This window comes from Pleurodeles waltl, chromosome 1_1, assembly GCF_031143425.1.
Source record: "Pleurodeles waltl isolate 20211129_DDA chromosome 1_1, aPleWal1.hap1.20221129, whole genome shotgun sequence".
In the NCBI taxonomy this organism is placed as follows: Eukaryota; Metazoa; Chordata; class Amphibia; order Caudata; family Salamandridae; genus Pleurodeles; species Pleurodeles waltl.
The window spans coordinates 792,111,698-792,128,487 of NC_090436.1; the positions used below are offsets into that span (position 1 = coordinate 792,111,698).

Genomic DNA, 16,790 nt, shown 5'->3' on the forward strand with positions numbered 1-16,790 from the left:
ATGGCGAGCCGTTTACTGCAGAGAAGAAGGGGACCGATCGAGCACCTCGCCTAGGGTGACCACCCGTCCGTAAATTTCACGGACTGTCCGTAATTTCGCCCTGCTGTCCGTTGTCCGTGATGAAAGCTTTAACGGACGGCATTTGTCCGTAATTTTAGCCTTTCACCTAAAGGGCAATGGAGGGAGGGCGAAATTACGGGCAGAGGAGTTTCCCCAGCTGGGCTGGAAGGCAGGGGTCTCCTGTGCTCTGAGGGAGGGGCAGACAGATAAGAAAAGGCCTTCTTGCCAGGGGGTCTCCTTCCCTAAAGACATGCAAATGTGCCCAACTGGTAAATCTGCAAATACAAAGGGGCTTGAAAACCTGCATTGACTTTACTAAAAGGAGTCACTTGAAGTTTTCTGGTGGCAAAGATATTTCTTTCAGAGAGGCATTGTAATGGTGTTCCAAGATGAGCTGTGGAGTGTGTGGTTTTAATGGAGTGTTATAAAAAATGTTATCACTAGGTATAAACTGTATATTATTCAAATCTGTATTTGAGAAGCACTTTTTTTTTTATTTAACCAAAATGTATTTGCGCATTTTTTAGCAGCCTTTATTATGATGTAATTGTATTTTTCACAGTTCTTTCAGGTACCTCGGTACCTCATAGTACTAACAAACATTGGCAAAGCCAATAGGTCTCATCTACGAAAGAGTTATTAGATTTGCTAATGTGTTTTAGCCATTAGCCATGTTATACACCAGAGTAGCTGCTGTTCAGCATGGCTTAAAGTTAGTGGCATAGTGGTGTGGAGTGGAGTAGAGTAGCATAGGAGCAGTGGCGTAGAGCCCAGTGGTGCAAAGTACAGTGCAGTGGGGTACAGTGCAGTTGTTTAGAGTGCGTAAGCGTAGAGTGCAGTGGTTTAGAGTGCAGTGGCATGGAGTGGCATGGGACAGCGTAGAGTGGCATAGAGTGCAGTGGAGTAGAGTGGCATACAATAGAGTAGCAGAGAGAGCAGTAGTGTAGAGTGGTGCAGTGGCAGATTGCAGAGTAGACTCACGTTGCAGGGAGTGCAGTGGTGTAGTGTAGAGTGGTGCAGAGTAGGGCAAAGTGCTGTAGAGTGGAGTGATGCAGAGTAGAGTGGCATAGAGTGCAGTGGCATAGAATGCAGTAGTACATAGTACATTGGTGTATAGTACGGTGTTGGAGAGTGCAACACTGCAGAGTAGAGTGTCAGTGCAGTGATGTAGAGTGGAGTAGAGTTGCACAGAGCAGTGGCGTAGAGTACAGTGGTACAGAGTAGAGGGCAGTGGTGTACAGTGCAGTTGTTTAGAGTGCATTGGCGCAGAGTACAGTGGTATAGAGTGGCATGGGGTAGAGTTACATAGAGTGCAGTGGAGTAGAGTGGCATACAATAGAGTAGCAGAGAGTGCAGTAATGCAGAGTGGTGTAGTGTCATAGAGTGCAGAGTAGACTCATGTGGCATAGAGTGTAGTGGTGTAGAGTGGTGCAGAGTGGAATATTGTAGAGTGGTGTAGAGTAGAGTATAGTGCCTAGAGTGCAGTGGCATAGAGTAGAGTGGTGCAGAGTTGCAGAGTAGAGTGTCAGTGCAGTGGTGTAGAGTGGTACAGTGAACAGTGGCATAGAGTACAGTGGTGCAGAGTAAAGGGCAGTGCAGTTGTTTAGAGTGCACTGGTGTAGAGTGCAGTTGCAAAGAGTGGCATTGGGCAGAGTAGAGTGGCATAGAATGCAGTGGAATAGAGTATATTGGTGCAAAATGCAGTAGTACAGAGCAGAGTGGTGTAGAGTATAGTGGCGGCCAGAGCAGTGTCAGCTTGCAGTGGTGTAGAGTGCATTGAACTTCGGTGCAGTGGTCAGAGTGGTATAGAGTACAGTGGCATAGAATAGATTGTTTCAGAGTAGAGTGCAGTTGCATAGAGTGGAGAGGTGCAGGGTAGAGTGCAGTGGCATAGAATGCAGTGGCACAGAGTGCAGTGGCATAAAGTAGATTATTTCACAGTAGAGTGAGGTGGCTCAGAGTGGAGAAGTGCAGGTTAGAGTGGAGTTGCATAAAGTGGCATAGAGTGTGATGGCATAGAGTAAAGTAGTGTAGAGTGCCGTGGCATAGAGTGCAGAGGTGCAGAGTAGATTAGAATGATGTACAGTGTATTGATGTAGAGTGCAGGGGCATAGAGTTGAGTGTTACAGAGTAAAGTGCATTAGCATAGAGTATATTAGCTTATAGTGCAGTGGCGTACAGTGCAGCGTTGCAGAGTGGCAGAGAGTGGAGTTGTGCGCATTAGATTGGTGTTGCCTAGACTGGAGTGGTATGGCGTGCAGACGAGCAGAGCTCAGTGGTGTAGAGAGGTGCAAAGTGCGGTGGCTTAGAGTAGATTAGTACAGAGTAGAGTAGAGAGGCATAGTGTGAAGGAGCATAGAGAGCAGTGGCATAATGTGGAGTGGTTCCGAATGGAGAAGAGAACAGTGGCATGGAGTGGCGTAAAGAAGAGTGATACAGAGTAGGGTGCAGTGGTGCAGAGCAGAGTGGAGTGGAGCATGCATGGTGTGGTAACACACTGCCATTACAGACAACACATTTTTGATTGAAATGACCATTACATTTGCACAAATATACAGTTTTTCAAATCAAACTATATTGTGCACAGACAATGATGTGTGGAAATTGCATCAACTAATGCAATGATTTGTTTTAATCATGTAAAGGTATTTGTTTCCAGCACAGTTCAGAATTAACAAAAATGTGCTTGATTTGTACTTCTAATTCTGATATATTCTGAAGTCTATTTAAATGTTGTCATGTGATAGAAAAAACTCTTTCCTAACCCCAGTATCCAGCAAGATTGTTGCATAAATCCTCTCACTTTGAAGTCAGAGAAAGGAAAGTAAACACTAAGTTCCCATCGAAGACAGAGCCTGACATTTGACTTTGTTCTTTGAATGCACAGCAAATATGATAAGATAAGAACAAGATTTACAGGCCTGTTTACAGAAAGGGAGCACTCGGCAGGATACTGTAAATAAGGTTTTGGCAAGGAAAGGGACAAATTCAAGCTGCATAGCCTAAAACAAATAAAGCCAGCAAATTGAAAGCAACAAATTGTGAGTTACAAACCACAAGGCCAATGGCAAGCAACAGGCAGAATGCATTCACAAGGAAGCACTATGAATTTACTTAAAGTGACAGCTGTGGGATACTTTGTGGGGAAAGTCCAGTATTTTAGTCCATATCTTGCAGAGGTTTGGCTACATCAATCACCCAGGTAGTATGACAAGAAGACCTGGAGTGGTTTCCATGTTGCAGGATAGGTCTGTACACCCATTCTATCCATTTGCCACCATTTCCTATGGTACAGAGCTTCTAGCACACTTCTTGTAGGGTTAGTGCTAGGTAGCAGACATGAAATAGGGCATTTAATGATTATTTAAGGTGGTTGTAAGTAAGGAGTTGACCGGGGTGAAGATGGTAGTCTGCCACAAGGGTTTGGAAATTTAGTAGCTCACTGTTCAGAAACAAAGTCCCCAATTGTAAGACACCTGCAACATGCCACTGATGGAGTTGCTCTGAGCACAGCCATCCTGAGCGAGTAGGAAGGCTTAGCAAAGGTAGTGCAGGAGCATAGGGTTTCTTCGTGTCAGTGTGTTTACAGGTTCTGGCAAGGCAAGAGAAAGCCATGCATGATAACCCCGGATGGTGATCCATAGAATGGTCAGTAGGAAACGATGAGCAGTGCATTAAGCCTTCCTTAAAAGCCTTTACTGGTAAACGCCATCTCATGCAGGGAGCTGGGCAGAAAGCCAGTGAGCCACACATTGGACATCTGCAGCTTAATAAAAGCATTCTAAGTCCAGAAGATCTAATCCACCCGCAGTCACAGTTAGCTTTAGAGTGGAAAGAGCTCCTGATGGCGCCGCAGCGACCAAATCAGATGTGTGGCCTGTCTGAAGAAGGAATGAAGGACGAGCAGGGGAAGGTTTGCAAAATAATACTATCATTGGGGTAGCACACCATCTTCGCTAGTGCCACATGGCCTCTACAGAAAGCAGAAGAGAAGACCAAAAAGCAAACTGGGCTTGGAGGGACCGTTCGCTCCGCCGAGATTTTCATCCTGGAAATCAGTGTAACAATGGTAGATATTAATAACTAGGTATCAAAAGGTAACTGGTTCCCAGTTCAATCTGAGATCTAATTGTGTATGAAGGTGAAAACAGTGCCATATGTTAAAGAAACACTAATTAAATTTTAAAATTTGTAAATTTTGTTTGTGCAATTTACATCCCAAATATTTTGAAGATTCTATGTGTATTTGACACTTAGGGATAACCCAGATCTCTAGTTTGGCTTTTGCTCAATTTCAAAACCATATAAAGATATGGACTAAGCGGGCAATTGCCTTGCACAACCTTGCAAGGGGTCTGGCTCCTGCTCACCCTTCACAAGCACTAACAGCGAACCATTGCACCAGAAGAGTTTGCCAAGGTGGATGGGTGTTGATTGTTCAACCACTTGACAGTGCCCCTTCTGTTTCGCTCCTGTGTGCAGACAACTCCTCAGGTACCCAATACCTTCAAATAGTCTTGGTTGACCCATCTTCTCTGATTTTAGGAATTGTCCCACCTTGTTCTTCTCTTCTTTATTTATCCAGTTGTTAGCAGCAACCCTTTGAATTACTTGCCATGGATCTCCCATTTGATCTCGATTTCATCCTACTCTTTTATTATCTTTGATTGGTAGTCCGGGCTCCCATTTCTGAGATAAATATAGAGTCCCAAACATACACTCTAGTGCAGTGAGACTACAGACAAGTTATGGGTACATCACATCCTGTCATTAGGTGTGAGACTGTCACCCACACCATCTGCCCTGCCTCTTTAAAAAAAATTAGGTTGAAAGTCCATGGGCGGTTGGGGTAAGCTAGATGTTTTTGTTCAATTTCTTTAAACTAGCATAAGGTTAATTACCTTAATGTTTCCCAAACTTTTTGCCAGGGGTTTTGAAATGTTCAGAAACATAATCAAAATTTTGCTGTTACTTTCTCTTCAGGAAAGATCGGGTAGATTTGGGTAGGGGTGATGGCCTTGCCGTGAAGGGCATTAATTTACTACTGAACAAGGACGTAATGTGACACCTGAATGTAGCACACCAGGAGGCAATCACAAAAGGTCCACAGTGAATAAATAGTGCGATGTTAAAAAAGAGTAAATAAATGCACTGACAACATAGTGAGGCATGGCCTCTCTTGCGTGTGTCTGTAAAACTGACGTATGTTCTTGAAATTTTGTCCTGAATTTTGACCCTTTGTCCTGAATTTTTGTCCTGAATTTTGACACTTTGTCCTGAATTTTTTACAGTCCTGTCCAGAATTTGCCTCAATGCCAGGTGGTCACCCTAGCACCTCCATCCCACTGCTCATGTCCTTCTGTAATGTGCACAGGCACAAGGAGGCAGCCGAATCAGCCACTACCTGATCGAATCTGCATTCACGTCACGGGCGCTCCTCTGGGGAAGGGATGTGTAGGCGGACCTTCGCTGCCGTGTTTAAGATGTAAATGCAATTTAAGCATAAAGTTATTGCTGCAGGCGCACAGTTTTGCAGATCCTTGTATGAGCTGGTGTCACGATGCACAGCTCTGAAAAGGAATGAGGCCCGAGCAGTCTGGAGCAAAGTACAGTATCGGTGACTGTGACTTCAGAGATCAGATTGGTGTGGTACTGGTGTGAATGTGTATGTAAGGTGTAGGCGTTTGTGGGGAATGAGAGACGTACTATGGAGAGGAAATGGCGTCTGTAGAAATTATTTTTTAAAAGGGTACACAAAAAGTGTGAGTGCGTGCGCGCACCCACGCCCACACACACACATACAATTATGTCTGACTGGGTGTTATTTTTTCTGTGTTGCCACCCGTCAGGCAGTGTTAAACAACTGGTGTGGAGGGCCACGAGAATACTTCAGCAATGCTTTCACGTGTTGGTATGTGGCACCATAAAGTTTGCTGTGACACCGTACCAGCCTGGAAATGACAATGTGGAGTTGCATATAAGGGCCACCCCTGATCGCCAACATTTGTTGCTTGTATCTTCCCCTTCTGCCCCCTCAGACGTGGAGCATACAACTGGTTGTCAGAGGAAGTGTGATGATCTAAATTGGGACCTTCTTAGATGTTAAAGAGGCTGCTCCACAGAATGGGGAGTGAGGAACCCCTAGCTCGATACAGAGTGTCCAGCAAAAAGAGTGTTCCCAAAAGTAAAACTTGCTCTTCTGAAGAAAACTTCTAACCATAGAGTCCTCACCGTTCTAATAAATACCATAGTTGTAGAGTCTGGTGAATGGACTCAAACCAAAAAGTCTTGCAGACCCAAGCAGGTGAGATTAACATCCCATCGGACTTGGCTGTTGCAAACGTCTGGACTGATGCACACGTTGCAGACTGTTAGATTTCCAAAGCAGGTGCCCCTCGCGCCAGTGCTTCAGTAGGGGCCCTGGTCCTTTCGAAATAGGCCAGCAGGTCTTCAAGAGGCTGTTTTATGGCTAGCCCATAGCAGATTTTGACGCAGGGAGCTATTCACCTTGACAGACTTCTCTTCTGCACTGCTTAGCCTTTTCATGTGTAAGGGAATCCCGCACACAGATCATTCATGTGATGGCCCTTTGTGTGATCAATGTAAAAGCCTTGTGCTCTCTTTGGGGTAAAGACGATGGAGCCTGTCTTCCTCGGTCACAGCCTTAGGCAAGAAAGCTACTGGGGTCATCAGCACCGATTTGTCAGGGAAAAGGTGGTGCAGGGCAGTTGCAGTGTGTTGGCATGATTGCACGAAGAAGCATTAAGAGCAACATGGAACAGCTAAACAAAGCCTCAAACGGAGAGCACATGTGAAAAGTCAAGACCTACTTGGGGTACCGATGAGGCATAACAAATGAGTTGTGAGGAAATATATGTAAACCCTTTTACTACCTGTGTCACAACAACTTCTCTGATTGCAGCACATTGCTCTTTGGCACCCTTGGACAACAGAAGGTGGACTGATTGCATCAGAATTGTGGAATTTTCTTCCAAAAGTCAATGTGTCAGAGGTAAGTGGGTTGAGGAGGATGTGAATGGCAGGCAGTGCCCTTTTGCACATTCTATGAGGCCCATCTGTCTCATGTCACGTAGCTCCAGCCTAGAAGAAAATGTTGTCTCCTGCCATCTACCAGCCAGGCATGAAACTGAAGGGGCAAACCAAAGAAGCTTGGAAGCCACTGCAGCAGGGAAGGAACTGAAGGATTGCGGTCTCCGCTGGACACAAGTGGCTTCCGCCAGTGTCATGACCTTGAAACACCTGTGTGGGCTGCTGCAGGATAAGTTGAGAGGGTTGGCTTTGTCTGTAAGCTAGCCCCTGAAATAGCCCTTGAATTTTCTGTATTGTTTACCTGGCATCAGTAGTGCCAAGGTTGTGCTGCGGCACTACTGCCCTTGAATCATTCTAGTGCTAAATTAACCTTTTCTCGAAATAGATTGAAGCCTTTGAAGTGCATGTCCATTAAGGATGCTTGTAAGTCTTCAGAAAACCAAGTTGATCACGTCCAGGAATGCATTCGGAGTACAACACTGTTGAAATAGCTCTGCTGATTTAGTCTGCAGTGTTCAGTCCAGTACGGAACATTTTATTAGCTGTGTTTTGACCATCATGAATCCTCTGGCCTAAAAAAAAAGTCCTTTTGGTCCTCCGGGACAGCTGGGAAGATGCTGTGGGCTATGTCCCATAGTGCATGGGATTTATGCACCAGAAGTCAAACTGCATTAATGGGTCTGAGAACCAAACGAGCAGAAGATAACATTCTCTTTCAAACTGTATCAATTGTTTTTGATTCTCTGTCTGAAGGATTTGTCAGAAAGACATTTGAGTTAATCTTGCTTGTGCAGGCTTAAGCAATCAAGCTCTCCAATGTAAGGTGAGGAAGTCCAGGTCGCCAGTAACCAGTCTATGTCGCCTAGCCAAAGGCTGACACCGGCAGGCATGAACATGGCTTACACCAATGATGCCAGAAGGGCTTCATTAAATGGCAGTAAAGTCTCAAAGGCACTGGGCCCTGGTTGAAGAATCTCAGTCAATATATTTGTCTTCAAGTAGGCAACTGCAATTCTAGTTCCTCAGCTGCTCTCTTAACAATGATTGCGCATGAAGCACTTTCTTCTATTGGTGGCCCAGGCGACAAGTCTAGGCCTGTTTTAAGAGTTATGTCTAGTTCATTGGCATTTTATAAGTCAAAACACATACAGTAATGAGGGCAAGGTAATTGGTCCACTTCCTCATCATTAGCCTCCTGAGGGATCCACAATATGTCTTGCCTTGGCTGCAAATCAGAGCCAGAAATAGTGTGAATCCTTTGCTGGTACCAACACCGCTACAGAAGAAAGGGCTATGAATCTGTTTGAATGACTACGTGTTGCACTTTTATAATTTCATTGTGTGACATAGGCCTGGGCTGACTGGAAGTTAGTTCAGGATCAGAGACTGGTGTTGGGATTGGTCATCGACTCTTGCCAGTGGAGTTGGTGCCAATGCTGGCATGGAAGGAACTGGTGCAGACTTATGTACCGGACTGGAAGTCAATGCCTGGGCTGGCATGAGCCCAGGGGCATACTCTTGAGGTCAGATGGTGTAAGAAGCAGACTTGCAAGCAAAATTCAGATTGCAGCTCTGTAGGGCACGAAAGCATGCCAGAGGGGGCATGAATCGCACCAAGGGTCTGCAGCATGGCCTTGCTGAATATTGTTATTTGCTTCTGAGAACTGCCAGGAAAATGTGGAGTATGCCTGCACCAACTGCATGATCAGTTCAGGGTTAGGGGACAACAAAGGAGTGAAATCTTTATCTGGACACACATGTACCTTCTCACTAAACTTTAAGTAGGAGGATGAAGGTTGAATCCCATTTGCTTTTCTTGTGTCTTGACTTCTACCTAGACTTATTGGAAGATTTTGACTAGGAAGTGGACTTTTTGCGGGAGCCACCCCAAAGCAGCCTATGAAGTGGGGCAGGAGGGAGTGAGACCTCTTTTGACTGTCAGTTCTTCAGTGACGTAGAGTTTCAATTTTTAGTTCTGAAAAGACTTCGGATGTATAAGGGCACATTTGTCACACAACAGGGTTGAAACCGGAGCCGAAGAACCACAAGCATACCTCATTTGGGTCCGGGACTAAACTCTGCTTTCTGCAGTCCCAGCACTGCATGAAACCTGTCTTTTCATAGGAGACATTGGCCCTCATTCTGACCCTGGCGGTCTTTGACCGCCAGGGCGGAGGACCGCGGGAGCACCGCCGACAAGCCGGCGGTGCTCCAATGGGGATTCCGACCGCGGCGGTAAAGCCGCGGTCGGACCGGCACCACTGGCGGGGTCCCGCCAGTGTACCGCGGCCCCATTGAATCCTCCGCGGCGGCGCAGCTTGCTGCACCGCCGCGGGGATTCTGACCCCCCCTACCGCCATCCAGATCCCGGCGGTCGGACCGCCGAGATCCGGATGGCGGTAGGGGGGGTCGCGGGGCCCCTGGGGGCCCCTGCAGTGCCCATGCCACTGGCATGGGCATTGCAGGGGCCCCCGTAAGAGGGCCCCTACATGTATTTCACTGTCTGCTGCGCAGACAGTGAAATACGCGACGGGTGCAACTGCACCCGTCGCACAGCTTCCACTCCGCCGGCTCGATTCCGAGCCGGCTTCATCGTGGAAGCCTCTTTCCCGCTGGGCTGGCTGGCGGTCTGAAGGAGACCGCCCGCCAGCCCAGCGGGAAAGTCAGAATTACCGCCGCGGTCTTTCGACCGCGGAACGGTAACCTGACGGCGGGACTTTGGCGGGCGGCCTCCGCCGCCCGCCAAGGTCAGAATGAGGGCCATAGTTCCCTAGCACACTGTAAAATGTCTGATTGAAAGACCCATGAATTTAGAAGCAGAGCTCCAGATTTGCATTGAAGGGCACAGAAATAAAAGGAGCAGACATCAACATGTAGGGTTGATACTTTAATGCAGCTCCATTTCATTTCCACGGTGGTACCGAGTCACCATGGAGACACACAGGGCCACCTACTGATGCACTGGATTAATGCTGAAGAAGTACAAGGACCCAGTCTAGAGCCTGGGGATATTCTAAAGGTGAGGAATCTGCGGTTAAAAGTATCCACCAGAAAGGCCTTGCTGTGCTTTTCTACAGGTGCTGGTTTCTATCCAGGATATACCCTCTTTATTGTGGATACACATGAACAGAACAGTATTTTTTTACCTAATGTTAACTGTTCTTTGGAGATGCCCTATCTACAGCCAGTGTTCCCAGTAGGAGACAATATTTCACTTTATAAATTCGATTTGATACTCAAGGTTGTATCCAAGTTCCAATAATCCATTTACACTGCAACATGATATGTGCGGTTACAGAACTCTCAAAGGGGAAATCTGTGACTTCATAGCAATAAGAATGAAAAAAATTAACTGATGAATGCTTAGGAATTCTTGGATCCTGGGGAAGTCATGGCATCACTTATTTTTAGAATAAGTTAGGTTTCTTATTTCACAGACCCCTTTACATCCTCTTAAATTAACACCCTGCAAGAGTTGTGAGGCCCTTACATTCTATGTGCAGTTCTTGTCAGTTTAATAAACATTTTGTAGTTTAAACCATAAGCATTTTAGTTTGCAAAAATTATTTCACCATGTTAACAAAACTACCGAAGATAGTCCATTGTTTTTAAATCACAACCTGATTGGTTCATTTATGGTCATGTGCTACTGACTGGCTTTACCATTCAGTATCAGTGTCGCTCTATGGTCTCGGAAACTGCTGGAGACACACCTGGACGTCTGGAATTCCACAGAGGAAACTACATTTGTACGGTATTTAAGCAGGGAGATGAGCAGTCCCTCACACTAATCCTGTTTCACGATAAATAAATAAAAGTGGCTCAAGAAAGCCAGACAGGTGCATTCTGGACCCCCCCCCCCCCCCCCGGGGTTTTAGCAGCTTGAGCAGGGGGTTATTGACAGCTGGCGGTGTGTAAACTGAAAAAGACTTAAAACAAACATTGTCACTCCTTTAACTTAATTTGGAGACACTAGTCTGCAACAGAAGGTCACTTCACGAGAATAACATGATGGAGCTGTAGGGTGTGGAACAGAAGAAAGAGGGGAACATGCAAGAAAGAAGGAAATGAGAGATGGGTGGATGGAGACGGGCGAATGAACGGAAAGAGGCTTTGGGTGGGTGAATGGATAGAAAGGTGATTCGATGGAGAGATGGATGAAAAGGTGGGCGAAGTGGATGGCGATAAAGAAAGGGTATGGAAGGATGGATGAGAACGATGGATTGAGAGGGAGTCTTGGGAAATATTAAGGATGAATGGATAAGAGGCCGGCGGTCACTGAAGTAGTAGTTCAAATTTCCTCAGGGAAGCAACAAAACGTGAGCCGGGCTTGCTTGCCTGGCACATTGTCACTCCGCATATTGGGGGGGTGTGGTGTGTGGTGTGTGGTGTGTGGTGTGTGTGTGTGTGTGTGTGTGTGTGTTTTTTTTCTGATTCCTCGTAGACTCGGACTGTTCACGCACTGTTCTTCATTACTTGTCCAATTGGGATTCTCCCAGGGCTTAAAACCCAAAGTGTGCTCTCACTCCTACTGCATAGTGCCTGCAGAAGGGGAGGGACGGAGAGGTGCTTGCCGAAGGCACTACGCCCTTTGCGGCCTTGCACCCCATTAGAATATATGTACATAATAATCTCGCATTGGCAAAACCAATAGGTTCCACCAATTAAACTTATGCGATCTGGAAATGCTAGTTTTCCTCTTTGATGCTCATCGTGAATTTGCTTTCATCGATGGCAGCCATTTTTGAACTGGGCTTCTTAACATAAACATATATTCAAAGCAGCCACCGTGAGTGCACTCAAATAAATGGCATCATAAACAAATTTGATGCGAATCCATTTATCTACCTAGGATGGTTGAAAGAAAGATTCCACTGCCAGATTTTGCAGTTGTGACACAAAGATGACCCCACATATCGGCAGCAGCAATAAGCCTGGTAAGCCATCTTGTCAATTGAAAAAATAATATTAGCTCGAGGGCAGACTTGTATACAAGTGTACTTCACAAACACTATGAAAGGTGTCAGCTGGGACCAGTGAAGAAATATAATTTAATTTGAGTTTCACATTTAGCCTTGAAAGCTGTAAGGCAACAAATTACCTCATTTCTCTCAGGTGGTCATGATACTCAGAAGATGATATAAAAGTAGCGTCAAAGGCAAATCACACGCTTACACAAAATAACAAGATGTAGGGCTGCTGTTCAGAACCGGTGCTGGACTGCAGGATGAGTTCGGCTTGCTTTCATGTGGCACAACTCTACATGACGTAAGCGGACTTGGGCGGTGTAAACTAGACATGCATGCTTTACCATTTCCTCAGCACGATGGGGTGGGGGTGCTGCTGCATTCAAAGGCGCACTCTGTGGGGGAAATACCCGCTGAATTCCACTTGCTTTCAATTACACTCTTTAGAATAGGTTACCTGCACAAAGGGCAAGCCGTACAGGACGTCTGCTCCATAATGAGTAGCTTTTACATCGAACTTAAAGAGAAGTTTAGCTGCTTCACCAGCCTCACGTTTTCCAAAAAATTGCTAATAAAAATAAATACACATATACATTCTCTGGTGCTAATCCTCACTAACCTTCCCTTGTAACGAGGCCACATTTGCAACTCTTAGAAGACTGACCACCTGGAAACTTTATTCACCGCAATGTATAACTTATGGGTTGACACCACCACAGTCCATTTCCTCGTGCACACAGATACTTGTGCCTTCATTCAGCGCAATTACTCTGAGCTGTGTCCTGACCCGCTACAGATACGGCACCCTGCAGAAGCTGGGCAATTCCTAATTTAGGCAAAACATTCTGGCAAACCTCATAGTATCTGCGGTGAAAATAACAGTGTAGACATTACACTTTTTGTTTTGTTTACTGCGGACACTACATCGCAATCAACCAGAGGTGCACAGTCTAACAAGCATTGGCAAAGCCAAAAGGTTTGGCTTTCATGTCGAGTCCTGACTAAAACAATTTAAGCCTGCTGCAGTGAAAAAAAACAAAAAACAAAATATGACTTTCTGAAGAAAAAAAAAATGTCAATTTTTTTTATGTGTGATGATTAACTGAACTTTTCAGATGTGAAATTATTCTTGTGCTTCGCAATGCAAATACGTCATAGGAGGTGGAACAGTACAGTGAACAGACACTAGCCTGAGGGGAGAGAGATATGATCCTCTAGGTAAGGCCCAAGCCCACTCAATATGTGTTTCAGTCCTAATAAAAGTGACATCTAAAAAGGTCTGAAAATATTTATAGAGTTTTGCAAAGGCAGGTTTTAGACCTTGCATACTACTACCATCCCCTTTCTGTTCCTTGGGTTCCTATTTATTTCTAGGCTGACCTGTAAGTCATTTATGAAGCTGAGGCATTAGCTTATTAAAGCTTTAACCTCTATTTTTCCTTCTAGTTTCAGGTATGTTCAAAGAACTACTGATCAGTACCCCCTGAATCACCATGATCAACAACGAATCACCCCAAGTCTTTATTTTGAAGTATTTTATTCTTCCCTTCAACAAATGCCTTAAGATTAGAAAACTTCAGCTATCGTACCAGACAACCAATCAACAGCGTCTGTAGATCTGGTTTGCGTCCTATATTCTGAAAAGTTATATGCCATTGGTGCCCCTGCTTCCTTGCACGAGTGTCCTTGGGATGGTGGCGCTGTCCGTGCTGTGTGTATGTTTCAGCATGTCAGCTGGGGAAGTCAATGTGACAGAGGGTGAAGGTATTTAGACACATGAGCTTCTGGTGGGGTGTCGCCTGTGTATCGAGAATGCCTATGGCTGAACCCTGAAACAAAAATTACCCCAGAGTGTTTTTTTTTTTTCCCTTCTGCGCTGTTTTTGCTCCAAGTTTTCAAGTGAGTTTTCAGGCACTGGATTAAATATCACAAGCAGAAAAATAACTATTACAAATCAACTTCTTAAATACAAGTACCAAACGAAGTCAATAGAGCCCAATAAAAAGACTTAACATTAAAGCCTGTTCTAAGATGGAAGCAGGAGCGATATGAATCTTCTCCAGGGAAAGTCAATCAATAAATATTACTGACATTAAGACTCAATCGGACAAACCTCCTTCGGACTTTGTTTCCTTCGTGCTACGCACTTTCTGTTGCCCAATCTGACCGAGAAACACTTTTGCACATACCGGATGGCTTGGAGGACGCAGGTGACGGGGGATACCGGGCAGAGCTGGTCGAGGAAATCCTGGGCCGCCGTCTCCTGAAGAAGCTTCGGATGAGTCCACATTTGAGGGATTCCACCAGCGTTGTTTTCCCCGCTCCGGTGTTTCCAAAGAGTTTGAGCTTTATTTTGGGCTGTGGGTTCTGAGATGGCCGGAGCTGCTGGATGAAAAGTGCTCTGTGTGTATCCTAAAATTCGGATATAAACACAAGGAAAAGTGTCTCAGTCTGTGTTACGAGGCTATATTTGAAAAAGGTTAGGTTTTTCCAGTCACACGAGTTATATCATTAGCAAAGTTTGAACTTTATGGACCACAGACGTGCACCCAGGCGAAGCAAAGCTATTTTACAAACACAATAAGTCCACAGTAAGTTTCAATGAACCACTAAGAATATAAACACAGTGACTGATATTAGAGCAGTGGTTCTTAACCTGTGGTCCGGGGCCCCCTGAGGGTCAGTGACTGCTTAAAAAATGAAATAATATTAAGAGATTCATCAAGGGTACATAAGTAAAGAAGCAAAACTGTCAAATTTAAAAATGCTCCAAAAATGTAATGGAATTTGGAACTGAAGGCAAAAATGTAAGTTGGTGTCTTCAGTTTGGTTTGTGGAGGCAGTACAAATGCATCTAACAGATACGGTATGGAGGATGGGTGGTCGCAGTTGAATTCAGAAAAGCAGCAACTTTCCCATTGAAAGGAAACTTGTGATTTTATATATCTGTTTGTCAATTAAAGTAAATAATTAATCATTTGTGTATTTGTTCAGTAAATGCTTGTTTCTGTATTTTTGTGTATTGTTTTTAGGTTCAAACATCAAAATTGTTTAAACCGGAGTCCCCGGCTTCCAGTAATGACTCAGTGGGAGTCTCTGGATTCCAATAATGATTGTGGGGGTCCTTGGATTCCAGTAGTGATTAAGTAGGGGTCCACAGAAGGCAAAAGGTTAAGAACCACTGATCTATAGAATTGGGGGCCTAGTTTGCGCTTTAAAATTTAGCTGTACAAATAGCGAAGAAAACCACCAAATGAGGAGCACCAAACTGAGCTAGAAAATGAAGCCATCCAAAAGCCCGCTCTATATGTTGTTGTATTTTAGACAACAGGTCTTTGAGCACAGATAGCTAACTCAGCCAGCAGATGAGAGCTAAAACAAACAAAAAAAGGATTCCAAGTGAATATAGTATAGCACAAGCACATTCTTTTGATGCAAGAGGCTATTATACCGAAGGTACTAACTAGTAACATGTTGGAATTAACTATGATTTACACAGGCGGTGCAATACGATCCACACTACATGAGTAGTTGGTGTGCGGATGAAACTCAAAGCTGAAATTGTTGGTTAAGTGCAAAGACCGTTCTCACTTCCTAATTGATACAGCAAGTGAAAGCATAATATAATACCTTTGAATAATAACTCCTAAAATCACAATTTGAGCAATCCTTAGCTCAGCACTTACTAGCGCTACCAGAGGTGAATGTGTTACTCACCAAGACCAAGCATCCTAAAACCTTATAACATTTGTCAGTATATAGTGCTTGCTACAGCTGTTTGTCGTTTTGTGTCACTGTTAATGACTGGTGTTAGTTCACCCATCTCATTAATATTAAATTTACCTATTTCCAAGTGATAAAATGATGAGTCAACTGGGTTTTTAAACTTGCAGCCCACCCATACTTTTGACACAAATATCAACAGAAAAACTAGACTCATTTACTGGCTGAACCACTTTAAAGAAACTATGTAACTCCTAAAACGGGGAGGATCCTATTCGCTGGAAGGTTTTTGTATAATTTTTAAATCTGGAAGTATCCTCCTTTCGCATGGGCCTCGGAGAACGTTCATTCATACAGCTTTAATGGGTCCGACGTGCTCACAGATGTTTTGTGACTTAACACCGGGAGCCAATGCAATACGTATACAATGGGATCAACCCAGCTCATAGTCTGTTTATCGCCAGGGAAAAATAGACTATGAAGGAGTCACTCGGAGCTCAAGCCAACCGCCTCTTCAGCAAACGCAGCCGCCTACCTTCATCATCTCCCATTTCTTCAAAAATCCTTATTATGGTACCTAACCAATACAAAGGTGCAGCGGCCAAGAATCAATGCATCCTAATCTGTTCATTGAGTGTCCAATGTTATAAAAATGATGATCAATGCATCGTAATATTTTCATTGGGTGTCCAATGCTATAGAAATGATGCTCTGCTAAAAATTCTGAAACTGGTGAAAATTGTTACAGGTCTCGGTGATCTCATGTTCAATATTCTCAGCACAAGAACTGCACAATGATTAGCAGTATATTTCCATCAAGCACGAGCAGATGCGGCGGAAATGTTTGGTTAGTTGTGTGTTGTTGATTTAGTTTGCTCTCTATCACATTATTATCTGCATTATGAAAACAACCTAGCTGTTGTATCTGTCAAATTAGCCAACACTGATGTGTATCTGTGCAACATTTGGTAACTGACAATACATTTTTTT

General features: G+C 44.5%; 1 protein-coding gene across 1 annotated transcript in view; it reads right to left on the minus strand.

Annotated features, from left to right (window-relative positions):
* The window catches only part of DAPK1 (death associated protein kinase 1), a 521,159-nt gene that overhangs the window by 72,835 nt on the left and 431,534 nt on the right, over window positions 1–16,790 (minus strand). Inside the window, exon 20 of the mRNA XM_069228171.1 lies at window positions 14,267–14,489. Coding sequence (XP_069084272.1) covers window positions 14,267–14,489 — 223 coding nt within the window. The remainder of the gene's footprint in view (window positions 1–14,266; window positions 14,490–16,790) is intronic.